Source organism: Notechis scutatus, chromosome 16 (assembly GCF_049901735.1).
Source record: "Notechis scutatus isolate UNSWTSFEM ecotype Mainland chromosome 16, rNotScu1.2, whole genome shotgun sequence".
Lineage (NCBI taxonomy): Eukaryota > Metazoa > Chordata > Lepidosauria > Squamata > Elapidae > Notechis > Notechis scutatus.
This window is the reverse complement of record NC_142024.1, coordinates 4,475,599-4,489,463: the sequence shown is the minus strand read 5'-3', so window position 1 is coordinate 4,489,463 and position 13,865 is coordinate 4,475,599. Positions and strand designations below refer to the sequence as shown.

The following is a 13,865-nucleotide window of genomic DNA, read 5'->3' as shown; positions in this document are numbered from 1 at the left end:
AGTCGATTTCTTTTCACAATCCCATCCCGCCTTGCACACACCCTGAATCAGAAATAATCAGGGAAAGCACCCAACAAACAGCACCTTCCTATCCTTTGGTTATTATTATTATTATTTTCCCCGTCATCTTCATTTATGATGCAACGGCCCGTCCAAAGGTGACATCCTCGCCTGGCGCCAATTCCCAGTGATTAAGCCCTCAGTCACTCCAAAGCCATCTCATTCCTTTCCTGGAGTTTAACTTTTAACTTGCCTCACCTTTCTTCCTTTGAACGAAGCCAAACATGTCTCTGCAAACCGCATCTGGTCAGCCCCAGCCAAGAGAGCAGATTTCGGAAGGGAAACCAAACTAAAAGCACGCGAAAAGTGTGTCCATTGATCCAAATACCGAATAAATTTAACGTATAGAATCCACCCCCGACTGGATGCTGGAAAAAAAGAAAAGAAAAATCAAGAAATTCTCCTTGCCTTTTACACACACAAACACACACAGAGACAGACAGGAGAGAGAGAAATGATAAATAGGTAGGTAGGTAGGTAGATGATAGAGAGAGAGAGAAGAGAGAGAGAGATGGTAGGTAGGTAGGGAGATGATAGAGAGATATATATGATAGATAAATAGATAAAGTAGGTAGGTAGATAATAGATAGATGATAGATAGATATAGATAGATAGATAGATAGATAGAAGAGCGAGATGATAAATAGATATGGTAGGTAGGGAGATGATAGATGATAGAGAGAGAAGAGAGAGAGATGGTAGGTAGGTAGGGAGATGATAGAGAGATATATATGATAGATAGATAAATAGATAAAGTAGGTAGGTAGATAATAGATAGATGATAGATAGATAGAGATAGAAGAGCAAGATGATAAATAGATATGGTAGGTAGGGAGATGATAGATGATAGAGAGAGAAGAGAGAGAGATGGTAGGTAGGTAGGGAGATGATAGATAGATGATAGAGATATATATGATAGACAGATAGATAAATAGATTAGATAGATAGATAGATAGATAGATAGATAGATAGATAGATAGATAGATAGATAGATAGATAGATAGAAGAAAGAGCAGTCAACAGGTTAAGCTAAACATTATCGTAACCAAATCCCTCTGTTAAGCATCTGTTATTGTATTTTGCTTGTAGAAAGTCCACAAACGGTTTCCAGTCTTTTATAAAGCTGTTTTTGTTTCGTTTTGTGTTTTACCTTTTATAGTAAAATAAACATACTTAAAAGGAAAACGTTTATATTGAGAAGGGGGGGGGGGATGTGTTCGAAAGAAAAAGGCCTAGCAGTGTACAAATAGGATGAGCTGACTTCACTACAAATCCCGGTTAAATGTGGTTGTAAAAACCAACAGTCTGTTATTCTCTGTTTCTTCTTGCTTTTGGTGCAGGGAGGGAGGATTGTTTGCAAAGTTTGAGCCCCCACCCCCACCCCAGGTAGAGAGAGGCCAGGAATTTGGGGGCCGCAATTCCCCTTAGCAGGGAGGGAGGATGGGATTTGTAGTTGCAGGGGTGCATTGCTGTATCGAGAGCGTGGGGTGCCTGCTTCAACACACTCCTCCCCTCTTAGCCGCAGGTGAGGTCATAGATGTGAATTCCTGAGTAAGATACCACTATAGTGTGTGAATGATTTGCCATCATTAAAACTTTCAGCGAGCCGAGTGGATAAATGGACCGAACCGATACCGGAAAATCCCTCTTTTGTTCTTGGCTCTCTGCATTGATTAAAAAAAGCAAGGAAAATGGGGCAAAAAACCCCCACTTTCCTAATCTCCTATATTGGGGTGGGAATTGCCCGGAGTCAGTTTTGATTGGAAGGAAAACTTGCAATATTTCTCTCTGTTCTTTCATCTTCCAGAGGTTGATGAGTCTGTCTGTCTGTCTGTCTGTCTGTCTGTCTCTCTTTCTTTCTCTCTCTCTTTTTCTCCCTCCCCCTCTCTCTCCCTGTCTTCCTCTCCATCCAGTCTGTCTCTGTCTCTCTCTCTCTCTTCCTCTCTCCCTCTCTCTCTGTGTCTCTCTCACTTCCTCCCTCTCTCTCTGTCTCTCCCTCCCTCCCTCTCTCTCTCAGGAAATCTTTAATAGCGTTAAATTACTGTTGAAAAAAAAAACGGCCTTTGAGGTACCCCAGGGCATACCTCGCAGGGCTGCTGTTTGTCTAGGAGTCAGAAGTTTCCCTCCCCTTCTGCGGGCGTATAAAACTCCAGGCTAAAATAATGTTTCAGCTCACGACACGTGAGGGGTTTTTTGGTTTTTGTTTTTTTTTGAGTTTCCAGAATGAGTCATGCTGACTTCATGATCCTATGGAAAGACGGCTGGGGTGTGGGTATCATGCCCCTGCTCAATTTTTGGGCAGGCCTATTGTTTAAAGGCGAAAGACACCTCCAAGGGATGCTTGTTATTATTATTATTATTATTATTTTTTAAAAAAAATCCATTTCTTTCCAGCAAACCCTCAAACTTGTAGGCGACCGCAAAATGCAAAACCGAGCATTCCCTTGGCACTTCCTTAATTGGATTCTTGGATTTTTGGATCGGGGCAGATATAATCCATTGCGTTTCAATCCTGCCCAACCAGGTTTAATGAGCTAATGAGATGACGTGGCTTCATGGATTAAGTCAAAGCAGGTCTGTGCTGAATTTTACCTGCTCGAGAGCCTGGGAACCTGGTTGCCATTCAAAGAAGGAAGGGTGTCTCTAATTAGAGGTGGAGATGCGGCTGTCCTTGATGATGTATAAAAGGGCGGTGTGAGAGAAAGTGGAAAGGAGGAAAAATAACAATAATAAAGAGTTCCCAGGCCTTCCTTTCCACGGTCCTTCAAGCTAGCAAAATCTGGAGTTATTCGCAGAACGAGGCACGAATGCATTACGCAGCTTGCTAAATGCCACATTGAATGGAGAAGATGAACAGAGTTGGAAAGGGACCTTGTAGGTCATCTAGTCCAACCCCCCCCGCCCGAGTAGACCCTACACCGTTTCTGACAGATGGCAGCCCAGTCTCTTCTTGAAAGCCTCCAATGATGGAGCTCCCACAACTTCTGAATACAAGCTGGTTGATTGTTCTCACTGTCAGGAAATTCTTCCTTATTTTCCATATCTGAATCTCTCCTTGTTCAGTTTCCATCCATTGTTTCTTGTCTGGCCTTCGGGTGCTTTAGAAAATAGCTTGACCCCTTCTTCCTCTCTGGGGTAGCCCCTCAGATATTGGAAGACTGCTATGGTGTCTTGGTATGGCATTGATTGGTCGATGCAAGGCTTAAAGAGGGAGAGGATAACAGATATTCAGAATTGGAAGGGACCTTGTAGGTCATCTAGTCCAACCCCCTGCCCAAGCGGGAGACCAAGCGGGAGAAAGTGCCACTTGCTGTTATAATTAATGCCTTATCCTCCTTAATTAGAAAATAAAACCCTTTTTAAAAGGTGAAATGTTTCTAGTGTCTGTGGCTAGCCTACGGAATAGGTTCCACGAACAGCAATTTCCCACTGCTTGAGTATCTTGGGGGGGGGGTGTCAAGAAAAATCTTATTTTTAGCAATTTGCTAAGTGCAAATAACAGCTGGGTTCCCCCTATCATGCTAAGCCGCCAAGTATTTCAACCCATGCCTTCCTTCCAAATCTGGGTAAAATCCCGCCTCCCCAAATTGTATAAAAGTGGTTTTTCTTTCCATCATGACACACAAAGGCATATGTTTTTCTTGTGCAGCGAAGTAAAAAAGGATTGTTTTAAAAGTTTGGAAAGCCCTGGCTGAAGCCAAAATTGGTATTTGGTTATTTTAAAGCACTTATATCGCTGCCCATCTTATAACAAACTTGGGACGGCTCCCAACCCCAAAATTAAAAAGTAATATAAAAAGCACATTAAAACGACTCCAAAACTAAAATGAAATGTTTGGCTTCAGACACTAAATGAATCTTGGCTTAGTGTCGCGCGTAATCCTCACCCTATCCTAAGCATTTTTGATTGATGAAAGTCAGCCCAGGGATCTTTCAATCAGGACTTCCCTTGCAAGTCCACAGGTCTCGCATCGCGCTTTTAATTTGGATGCCGGAACTGAGCCAGGGGGTTGGGCTTGATGACCTCTAGGTTACCTTCCAACCCTTGGATTCTAGGAACACAGCACCAGGCATTGGAATATATTATTGCCACACTTTTGTGAATTTGCTGTCATGGAGATAAGCTGGGCCTGTGTAGGTCGTCCTCAAATTATTAGCTCATTTAGTGACCATTTGAAGTTGCAAATGGCACTGGAAAAAGTGACTTATGGCCATTTCTCACACTTATGACCATTGCAGCATCCCCACGGTCACATGAGCAAAAATCAAGGCGCTTGGTCACTGACTTATATTTATGACCGTTGTCCCAGAATTATGTGATCCCCTTTTGTGACCTTCCAGCAAACAAAATCAGATGGGGGGGGAAGCCAGACTTGTTTAACGACCAGGTTACTCACTTAGCAACTGCAAGTGATTCACTTCACAACAGTGGCAAGAAAGGTTGTAAAACGGAGCAAAATTCAATGGTGTTTCACTTAGCAACATTGTGGCTCAATTGTGGTCGTAAGTCGAGGCACCTGCCGGTCTTTGCAGGGGTGGGGTGGGAATGCTTTTGAAAGCGCAAGGAAAATCAGACAAGAGGGCAGGACGGAAATAAATTTTTCCCCCTCTGGAATTTTTATCCGAGATTGTAATATTAGGAACGGCAATAAATTGTGATCACGGTCACCCTGGGTTGACAAAACTACGCTCTAATATTCCAAAATGCAAGCAGGAATTGCTCTTATACAGGATGTCTCTTCCATTCTCTGCAGGTAGAAAGCTAGTTCCTTTTTCACCCTGTCGGAATCTGATTCTGAGGGGGAGGCCGAGTAGCTGACAGGGAGTGGGAGTGTGGCTCCGTTGGCTGTGGAAGAAACTGGGGAAGGGCAAAGTCCGGCTGGGCAGAGCAGGGGAGAGGTAGAGCAAGGCAGAGGGAATTCGGAGGAAGACCCAGGCCCACCCCCTCTTCATCCTAGGCCACGCAGGGAGGAACGAAGAAGGGAGCAACGTGAGTTGCCTGGCTTACGGGGGAGGAAAGGGCCCTGATTCCCTTCATTAGCCGCAGCTGTGTTTAAACACAGTGTTTAAAAAGGGAGGTTGCGCACAGCAACTTGTTGGAAGCAAGCCGTGAGTTATCTGTTATTGTCGAGGCTTATCTGCGTTCCTGGTGTCTTCCCAACTGTGTGTGTTTTGCTGGCCTTTCAAGTCTGCAATTCCTTCTCCTGCCCTGTCCAGTTAATTGCCGCAGTTTGGTTTGTGTGGATTTTTATTTACAGTTTGTACGTACTTTGTTTTCGGACTGAATTTCTTCCACTTAAAGACTGTTCTTGGGAGAGTTTTTTTTCTCCAGCCGAAGGTAATCTGGACATTGGGGGCAAAGTTGGGGGTATTAAAGGGACTCTTCTTACTTATGTGACTGTGTTGCCTTTGTGCCACACAGGCTGGTTTTCGGCATTCAGGGATTTCTTTTTACCCGATCTGGAGAAAGACCCAATATTTTCCCCACGTTGTGTTGTGACTTGCCGGCTGTAATTTCACTTTATCTTCCCCAACAGTGGCAGCTGATCAGTAGAACTCCACTTAATCTCTGCTCTTGGATTGCAGTTTAATTATCCTTTTGGGGGGAACAGCTTAATGGCTGCTTTGGCAGCGTCTATCTCCACCGAGATGGGAATTTACCGATGTCGTGGGAAAGATGACCGCTTGCCCGGTGCAACAGATTCAGTGGACCAAAAAAAGGGAAGGTGGCTGCGGGCTGAGGCTTTGAGTGGCCGGCTGGAGACGGGAGAAACTCGACGACGCGTTTTGTGCCATTCGAAAACTTTGCACAGCTTTTGCGGGGACCGGCCCCGCGGCTAAAAACAGACGCTCCTTTTGCAGTTTTCAATATTGAAACCTTCCCTCCGCTACCGTATCCTGTTTCAGCGGCAGACAGCCTGCTGTGCTAAATTGAGCGCTGGAGAAGGGAAGGAGCGGAGTTTGCAACGGGTCTCGAAGCATCAGAGGCAGGGGTGCAACCGGTTCTGTGCCCAGTTGCGGGGTGGGCATGGCCATGGTGGGCGTGACCTAGTCGGCCTCCTGCGCCATGGAGGGGCAGTTTCACCCTTTTCCCCGGGCTCCGGAGGCTTTCCTTGAGCCTCCGGGAGGGTGAAAACGGCCTCCCTTGGGCTCTGGAGCCTCTGGGAGGCCCGTTTTTCGCCCTCCGTGAGCCTCCACAAGCGCCCGGCATTTACCTGCATCCAAAACGGGCCACGTGGAAACTCCGGGGACGGGAGGGGACAGGTGGGCATGGCCAGCCAGGCGGTGGGATTTGCCAGTTCACCAAACCGGCTATAAAACTAGCAACCAGTTCGCCCCAACCAGGGTGAACCGGTAGCAGCCCAACCCCCCCCCTCTGATCAGAGGCAATAATAAAATAACCTCTGAGCACGCGCAGAGGGCTTTTTCCTCGAGAGCATCTCTGTTCCTTTATGCACAACATGAACCGACTTCAATCACCCCTTTGAATTGTGTGTGTGAGGGGGGAGGAAAATTCGCCAGGAAGACACCGTCCAATCTCACTCCGCTCCTGGCTATTTCTTGCCAGGAAACAGTCCTCAAGTTAAGACCACAACGGAGCCTAAAAATGGTTATCGCCGAGCAAGACGTTAAGTGAGTTTTGCCCCCTTTTATGGCCTGTCTGGCCATAGTTGTTAAGGGAAATAGAATAGGACAGAATACCTTTATTGTCATTGCATTCCACGAATACAATGAAACTTGAAAGCAACTCCAGCACAGTGCCCCAAACACCACATCACAACCACACTACAGAGTATTTAAAAATTAAAATAATAATAATAATAGGACTAAATCACAAATGCACTGTTTGTCTCTGCTTGTCAGAAGGTTGCAAAGGGGGAAATCACGTGACTGCAGGATACGGTAGCCAACGTAAATAGGAGTCAGTTGCCAAGCACCTGAGTTTTGATCAGGTGGCCATGCAACGGTCATAAGTGTGAAAAATTGGCCATAAGTCACTTTTTTCAGTAACTTCGAACAATCATTAAATGAAAGGTGGCGAGTTGAAGACAGCCTGAACTGTAAATAATAATTTTTGGAATGCATTCCTGGGTGGTCCCCCACCAGGATCCAGCCGGCTTAGCTTCCCAAAACCAGCCAGGTTCTCACACTTAACTTCTTCAATGAAATCAGTCTGCATTTAACCACTTGCATTCGAGTTCCGGCGTTGCAGAAGAGATGAGGAACTCTGTCATGCTCCAAAATCTGCTTCCTTTCAGCCATCTAAAAATCTAATTGCGTCCTGAAAACGTGTCCTTGTGGTATTCAGATTTTGGTTAAGGTTCAGTAGCCAGACACACTTTGCCAACATGTTTCCTGTATGCCAGGCTGCGCTTTTAAAACAACCCTGTCATTTGTGTGGTTTTCTTCCTTTTTTTTTCTCTCTTTCTCTCTTTTTCCTGCGGTTTAATGAAATGCTATTTAGAATAGAATAGAATAACCGAGTCGGAAGGGACCTTGGAGGTCTTCTAGTCCAACCTCCTGCTTAGGCAGGAAACCCTACACCACTTCAGGCAAAGGGTTATCCAACATCTTTTTAAAAACTTCCAGTGTTGGAGCCTTCACAACTTCTGGAGGCAGGTTGTTCCACTGATTCATTGTTCTAACTGTCAAGAAATTCCTCCTTAATTCCAGGTTGCTTCTCTCCTTGATTAGTTTCCACCCGTTGCTTCTTGTCCTGCCTTCAGGTGTTTGGAGAATAGCTTGACTCCCTCTTCTTTGGGGCAGCCCCTCAAATATTGGAAGACTGCTATCATGTCTCCCCTAGTCCTTCTTTTCATCAGACTAGACATACCCAGTTCCTGCAACCGTTTTTCGTATGCTTTATCCTCCAGTTCCCTAATCCTCTTTGTTGCTCTTCTCTGCACTCTTTCTAGAGTCTCAACATCTTTTTTGTATTGTGATGACCACAATTGGATGCAGTCTTCCAAGGGTGGCCTTTTAAAGCGGCATTAACACTTCTCGTCATCGTGATTCTCTCCCTCCGTTTATGCCGCCTAGGATTGCGTTGGCTTTTTTGGCAGCTGCAGCACATGGTCGTGCGCTAGGACTCCAAGATCCCTCTCTTTTTTTAAGGCTGGTTAGTGGAATGAATCCAGGGGAAGTGAGAGAGAAAAAAATAAGAAATCAGCTTTGCTGAATAAAACCCATTTCACTGGTGGGGAATGACTAATCTCCTGAATATCTGCCATGTCTCAAAACGGGCTTGTATGAATTTGGACCTGTGGATGCTGCCCAGATGGTGGTGTTTTTTTTTCAGCCTGCCACCTGATCCTGTTTAGTCCCCCGCCTGGGACTAGTCGGCCTTGTGATGGGAAAAGAGCGAAGACAGCTGGGAGAGGCACTTCCCTTGCTAATTACGGGAGGTTTTGTTTTCGGTTATTTTGGGTACGGCTGTTTCCCTGGAATCAAAGTGGGGGGGGGGGCAGGAGGAGGAGTGGGGGAGAGGACAATGAGACATGAGTGACAAAAAATAGATCTGTACAGATAGTCCTCGAATTACGATCACAATTACCCCAGGTACTTATCATCATATGTGGCGGACCTGCGTGAAAGCAAGATAGATAGAATTCTTTATTGGCGAGAAGAGAAGAGAAAAGAGAAAAGAGAAGAGAAGAGAAGAGAAAGAGAAGAGAAGAGAAGAGAAGAGAGAAGAGAAGAGAAGAGAAGAAAAGAGAAATAATAGAATAGAACAGAACAGAATAGAATGGGATAGGATAGGATAGAAGAGAAGAGAAGAGTAGAAGAAAAAGAATAGAATAGAATAAAGAAAAGAGAACAGAATAGAAGGAAAAGAATTAGAATAGAATAGAATAGAATAGAATAGAATAGAATAGAATAGAATAGAATAGAATAGAATAGAATAGAATTCTTTATTGGCCAAGTGTGACTGGACACACAAGGAATTTGTCTTTGGTGCAAATGCTCTCAGTGTACATAAAAAGAAAAGATATATTCGTCAAGAAGATTATTATGTGTATTATCATTATTACTATCAGTATATCTGGGTTTTTTTTCTTTTGTAACATGAAGTGCCTGGACAATACACCGTCTTCAAAATATCTATATGTACAAATAAAAAAGAATTACAACCACAATTGAGCCCAAAACCTCTTGTTGCTAAGCGAGACTAAAGCGGTTAGGTGCATTTTGCCCCGTTTTATGACCTTCCTTGCCACATTTGTGAAGTGAATCACTGCAGCTGTTGAGTTAGTTGCACCTTCCCCAATTGAGGCTGTTTGTCAGATGGTTGCAAAAGGGGAATCACTGCAACCGTCATAAGTACATGCCAGTTGCCTGGATTTTGATCATGTGACTATGGGGATGCTGCCAACGGTCGTAAGTGTGAACAACGGCCGGAAGTCGCTTTTCCCAGCGCGCACTGTAAACTTCAGAGGGTCACTAAATGAACTGTTGAAAATCATAGAACAGCTGTGAATTGTATCATCTCTGCCCTTGCACAAGCATAAGCAAACCACTGCAAACATTTTTTTTTCCAGAAGATAAAACTCTCAGCTGCGTAGGACTTTGTAAAGAATGGCTGAGTTTCCTTATCACGCCCCCATATTATTTTATTAAAAAAAAAAAAAAAGCAGATTAGCTAGAATGTCCCTTGACGCCTGCATTTCTATAAGCAGGGATTTTCTTTCTTTCTTTTTTTTTTTTTAAAGTTAATATCAGTGGTGGAATTCAAAACTTTTTACTACCGGTTCTGTGGGAGTGGCTTAGTGGGCGTGGCATGGCTTGGTGGGCGTGGCAGGGGAAGGATATAGTGCAAAATCCCCCTTCCCTCCCCACCCCACGAACCTGCTTTCCAGCTCCGTTCTCCTGGGCAGGGCAACCCAAGGAGACCCAGCCAATCCGCTGGGACTCAATGGGGGGGCAGAAAAGAGATGGGGTTGGCGGGGCCAGTCAGAGGTGGCATCTGCCGGTCCTCTGAACTACTCAAAATTTCCGCTACCGGTTCTCCAGAACCGGTCAGAACCGGCTGAATTACCACCTCTGATTAATATGCAGCATTGTGTGCCAAACCGAATTAAAACCCACGCTTTTGCTGGAGGCATCATTTCTGTTTGGCAATGTGTGTTTTCACGCAGTAATGGTCAGCTGTTTTGGGGGACTCTGGACTTGAGGGCTATGCAAGTTGTGCCTGCATTTAAAAAAAAGAGAGAAATTGACTGAATCTTACTAAATACATGGGTTGCAGCTGGGGAAGAGCGGACAAGTATCTTAACAAAATAAGACTTAGAAGGGCCCTTGGAGGTCTTCTAGTCCACCCCCTGCTCAAGCAGGAAACTCTGTACCATTTCAGACAAATGGCTGTCCAATCTCTTCTTAAAAACCTCCAGTGATGGAGCATCCACAACTTCTGGTGGCAAGCTGTTCCACTGATTAATTGTTCTCACTGTCAAATTTCTCCTTAGTTCCAGGTTGCTTCTCCCCTTGATTAGTTTCCACCCGTTGCTTCTTGTCCTGCCCTCAGGTGCTTTGGAGAATAGCTTGACTCCCTCTTCTTCGGGGGAGCCCCTGAGATATTGGAACAGTGCTATCGTGTCTTCATACGACTAGACGTATCCAGTTCCAGCAACCGTTCTTCATATGTTTTGGCCTCCAGTCTCTTAATCCTCTTTGTTGCTCTTGGTTCATTTGTGCTGGGCCTCAGATCAATGGAAAGGCTTAACAAGATAGGCAGCGATCCAGAGTCCATTAACTGAACTCAGTGTCCCAAGTGATATCATTACATTTTTTCATTTTTCGTGGGATTTCAACTTTCCCAGCTGAGATAAGACCTGCGTGGGTTGGAGGGCTTCACCGTTTAATCGGGAAGGCTGAGGTTTAAAAACTTTTGGCCAAGAATGTAGCAGGCTTGATGTTTTAGTCAACCTCCCTTCAGCCTATCTTATCTCCGAAAATAAAAATAAAAAGTGTTTTTTTTTTCTTTGCCCCAGGACATTAGGATACACCTTAATGAGGAAATAAAGAATTTAGGCTCAGAAAGAATTCGCTCATATCAAGCGATGTTGATCTGGAGCGTAAAATTGCTGTAGGAATTAAGCATTGGGAGGAAATTAAAACAACAGAGGTTTGGAAGAAAATGTCTTTGCAGAGATACAGAAGTATAAATAAATAGGTGAAGTTTATAGGCTTGTAATGATGTTTATGGAGGGGGAATCAAAACTGTCCACTATTAAAAGCAGCCGAATTTGGAAAATTGGCCAGTGGGCATTTGAAGGTTCTGATTTTGACTCTTCCTGGACTGGTAACTTTTCATTTTGGGTGAAATTAAGAGAGCGAGACCGATTAATCCCCATATAGAAGAGATTAAGGCTATTATTGAGAAGTCAACAACTGAACGGTTGGGCAAATGGTAAAGATGCCGTTATTTTAAAAAAAAATCTTTAAAATCGTCAGCTGGCACAGCGATCCATCAACAAATGCTTTTCCCATGGCATTTGACCTTCGGGGAACAGCATCTCGGCTGAATTTAGAGTTGCCAACTTTTTGATCTGGGGAAAAATTGCCTCGGGGCGGTGAATGTGGGCAGGATGAGAAGAGCCACAGAGGGAGTTTCTGCCAGAAAGAGTTTTGCCAGAGCTTCTGGTTTTGGGGGAAGGCATCTCTGTCTTTTGGTCTTTTGATAAAGAAATGGTGTTTTTAGCCATGGGAATTGTGTAAAGATGGGTTTTATTTACCTTTGGTTATCTTGGTAATGCTGATGATAAGAAGTACATTATATTTAGAGAGAGAGAGAGACAGAGAGAGAGGGAGGGAGGGAAGGAGGGAGGAGAGGGGAGGGTGTCTGTCTATCTATCTATCTATCTATCTATCTATCTATCTATCTATCTATCTATCTATCTATATCTTCCTTCATTTCATTTCTCCCTTCCCTCCCTCCATCGCTTCTTTCTACCTTCCTTCCTTCCATCCATCTATCCCTTCCTTACCTCCATCTCCTTCCTTCCTCCCTCCCTTCCTCCCTCTTATCTCTTCCTTCCATCATCTATTCTTCCCTTTCTTCCATTATCATTCATTTCTTTCTTTCCTCCTTCCCTCCCATCCTCCTTCGTTCCTTGCTTCCTTCCTCTCTGTCATCTCTCCCTTCCACCCATCCATCATCTATCCCTCTATTCATTCCTTCCATTTATCCCTCTCTCCCTTCCTCCTTTCTATCTTTCTTTCCTCCCTCCCTCTTTCCTTCCCTCCTTCCTTCCTGACATCTCTCCTATCCATTGATCCATCCATTCATCCATTCCTTCCTTCCTTCCTTTCCTTTTTCTAAGAGCGTTTTTCATTTTTGGTACAGAACTTTGCCAGCCAGGAGAACGAAAAGGAAAACTTTGACCAGCGCTTCTCCAGCCTATTCAAGAAAGGACGGAGGAAGACGGTGGTGCGGAATCTGGGAAAAATAATCCACTATTCCAAACTCAAATTTAAGTTTCAGCACTGCCAGGTGAGATTCCCCCATGCCATGTCAGATGCTCGAAGCTTCGGAAGGCCTCTGGGTCGGTGCGTTTGCGACCCATTGGTTTCTTCTGCTTTTCATAGCGTTCAATTCTTCATCTTTATTCGGCGCGCCAGCATCCCGAAGACTGACTGAAATGAATAAAAAAGATCTCCATGTCTTTTTTTCTTCGGCAGGAAGCCAATGACTGCTATTTGGAGCTTTTTCAAGAGTTCCTCTATTTTCAGGCACTCGGCCCCAACGGACACAAGTATCAGGTAAATGAGGATTTGGTTACCCATAATTAGAAACAACCACTACCTCTGGTTCCTGCTTCCATTCTTAGCGTTTCTGAGCACAGCATGGGAAGCTTCCCATTAGAAAACCCCAAAGCCATGATGGCGAACCTATGGCACATGTGCCACAGGTGGCACGCAAAGCCATTTGTGCCGGCACGCAAGCTGCAGGCAAACTTACCTCACTGCGCATGACCGCGCCTCAAAGCTGATTTTCGGCTGGTTTGAGGCCTTTTTCAGCCTCCCAGAGGCTTGAGGAAGGCTTCTGCAGGCTTTTCAGGCCGAAAACTAGCCCCGTTTCATCACTTCCTGTTTTTCCAAAAATACCGGAAGTGACGAAACGGGCCTAGTTTTTGGCCTGCAAACCTGCAGAAGCCTGCAGAAGCCTTCCTCAAGCCTCTGGGAGGCTGAAAAAGGCCTCAAACTGGCTGAAAATCAGCTGTGAGGAGCAGTGCAGGTAACGGGGAGTGGGTGGGTGGGAATTGCGCGCATGCGTAGGGGGGATGGGGCGCGCATTGCCTTCTGGGTGCTGGCACGTGAGCAAGAGCGTGCAAGCACGCGCCCAATTTTTAGCACAAGAGCCCAAAAAGGTTAGCCACCACTGCCCCAAAGCCAGTCAGGGTGGACCATAAGTTGCTCAAACAAGCCATCCCAAACCTTTGTGAGACAATCTCTGATGCTTTAAAGCAACCCTGTTTTTCCATAGGTTTAGGGTTCATCCATCCCCTCTTTTTGGCCTCTACCTTTCAGGAAACTGACTGAAGTTTCACATTTGTGATTCATTTCAGTGACACAGGCTGCAGAACGAAATGCTTCTGTTTGTTGATGCATTTTAAGGGTATTTTTGAAAGTCAGAATTGAACACTTCCATAGCCTCTTTGCTGTGTCTGTTCCATGTAGGGAGTGGGTTCCCAATCCACCAATTTTAGACCAAATAGACCTGGCTTTGAATAATGTCCCCCTCTGGGACACCTTCTTGGCAAAAGTCAGATCCATCCTTAGAGATTATAGTCTGAGGTCTTTTCGTT

At 44.9% G+C, this 13,865-nt stretch overlaps 1 protein-coding gene and 1 long non-coding RNA gene across 2 annotated transcripts in view; one reads left to right on the top strand and one right to left on the bottom strand.

The window, feature by feature from the left end:
- Positions 1-13,865, top strand: part of PLEKHN1 (pleckstrin homology domain containing N1) — a 43,629-nt gene that overhangs the window by 6,852 nt on the left and 22,912 nt on the right. The window contains exons 3-4 of the mRNA XM_026681576.2: positions 12,404-12,550; positions 12,739-12,819. Coding sequence (XP_026537361.2) covers positions 12,404-12,550; positions 12,739-12,819 — 228 coding nt within the window. The remainder of the gene's footprint in view (positions 1-12,403; positions 12,551-12,738; positions 12,820-13,865) is intronic.
- The window catches only part of LOC148129399 (uncharacterized), a 158,124-nt gene that overhangs the window by 125,143 nt on the left and 19,116 nt on the right, over positions 1-13,865 (bottom strand). The window lies entirely within an intron of this gene.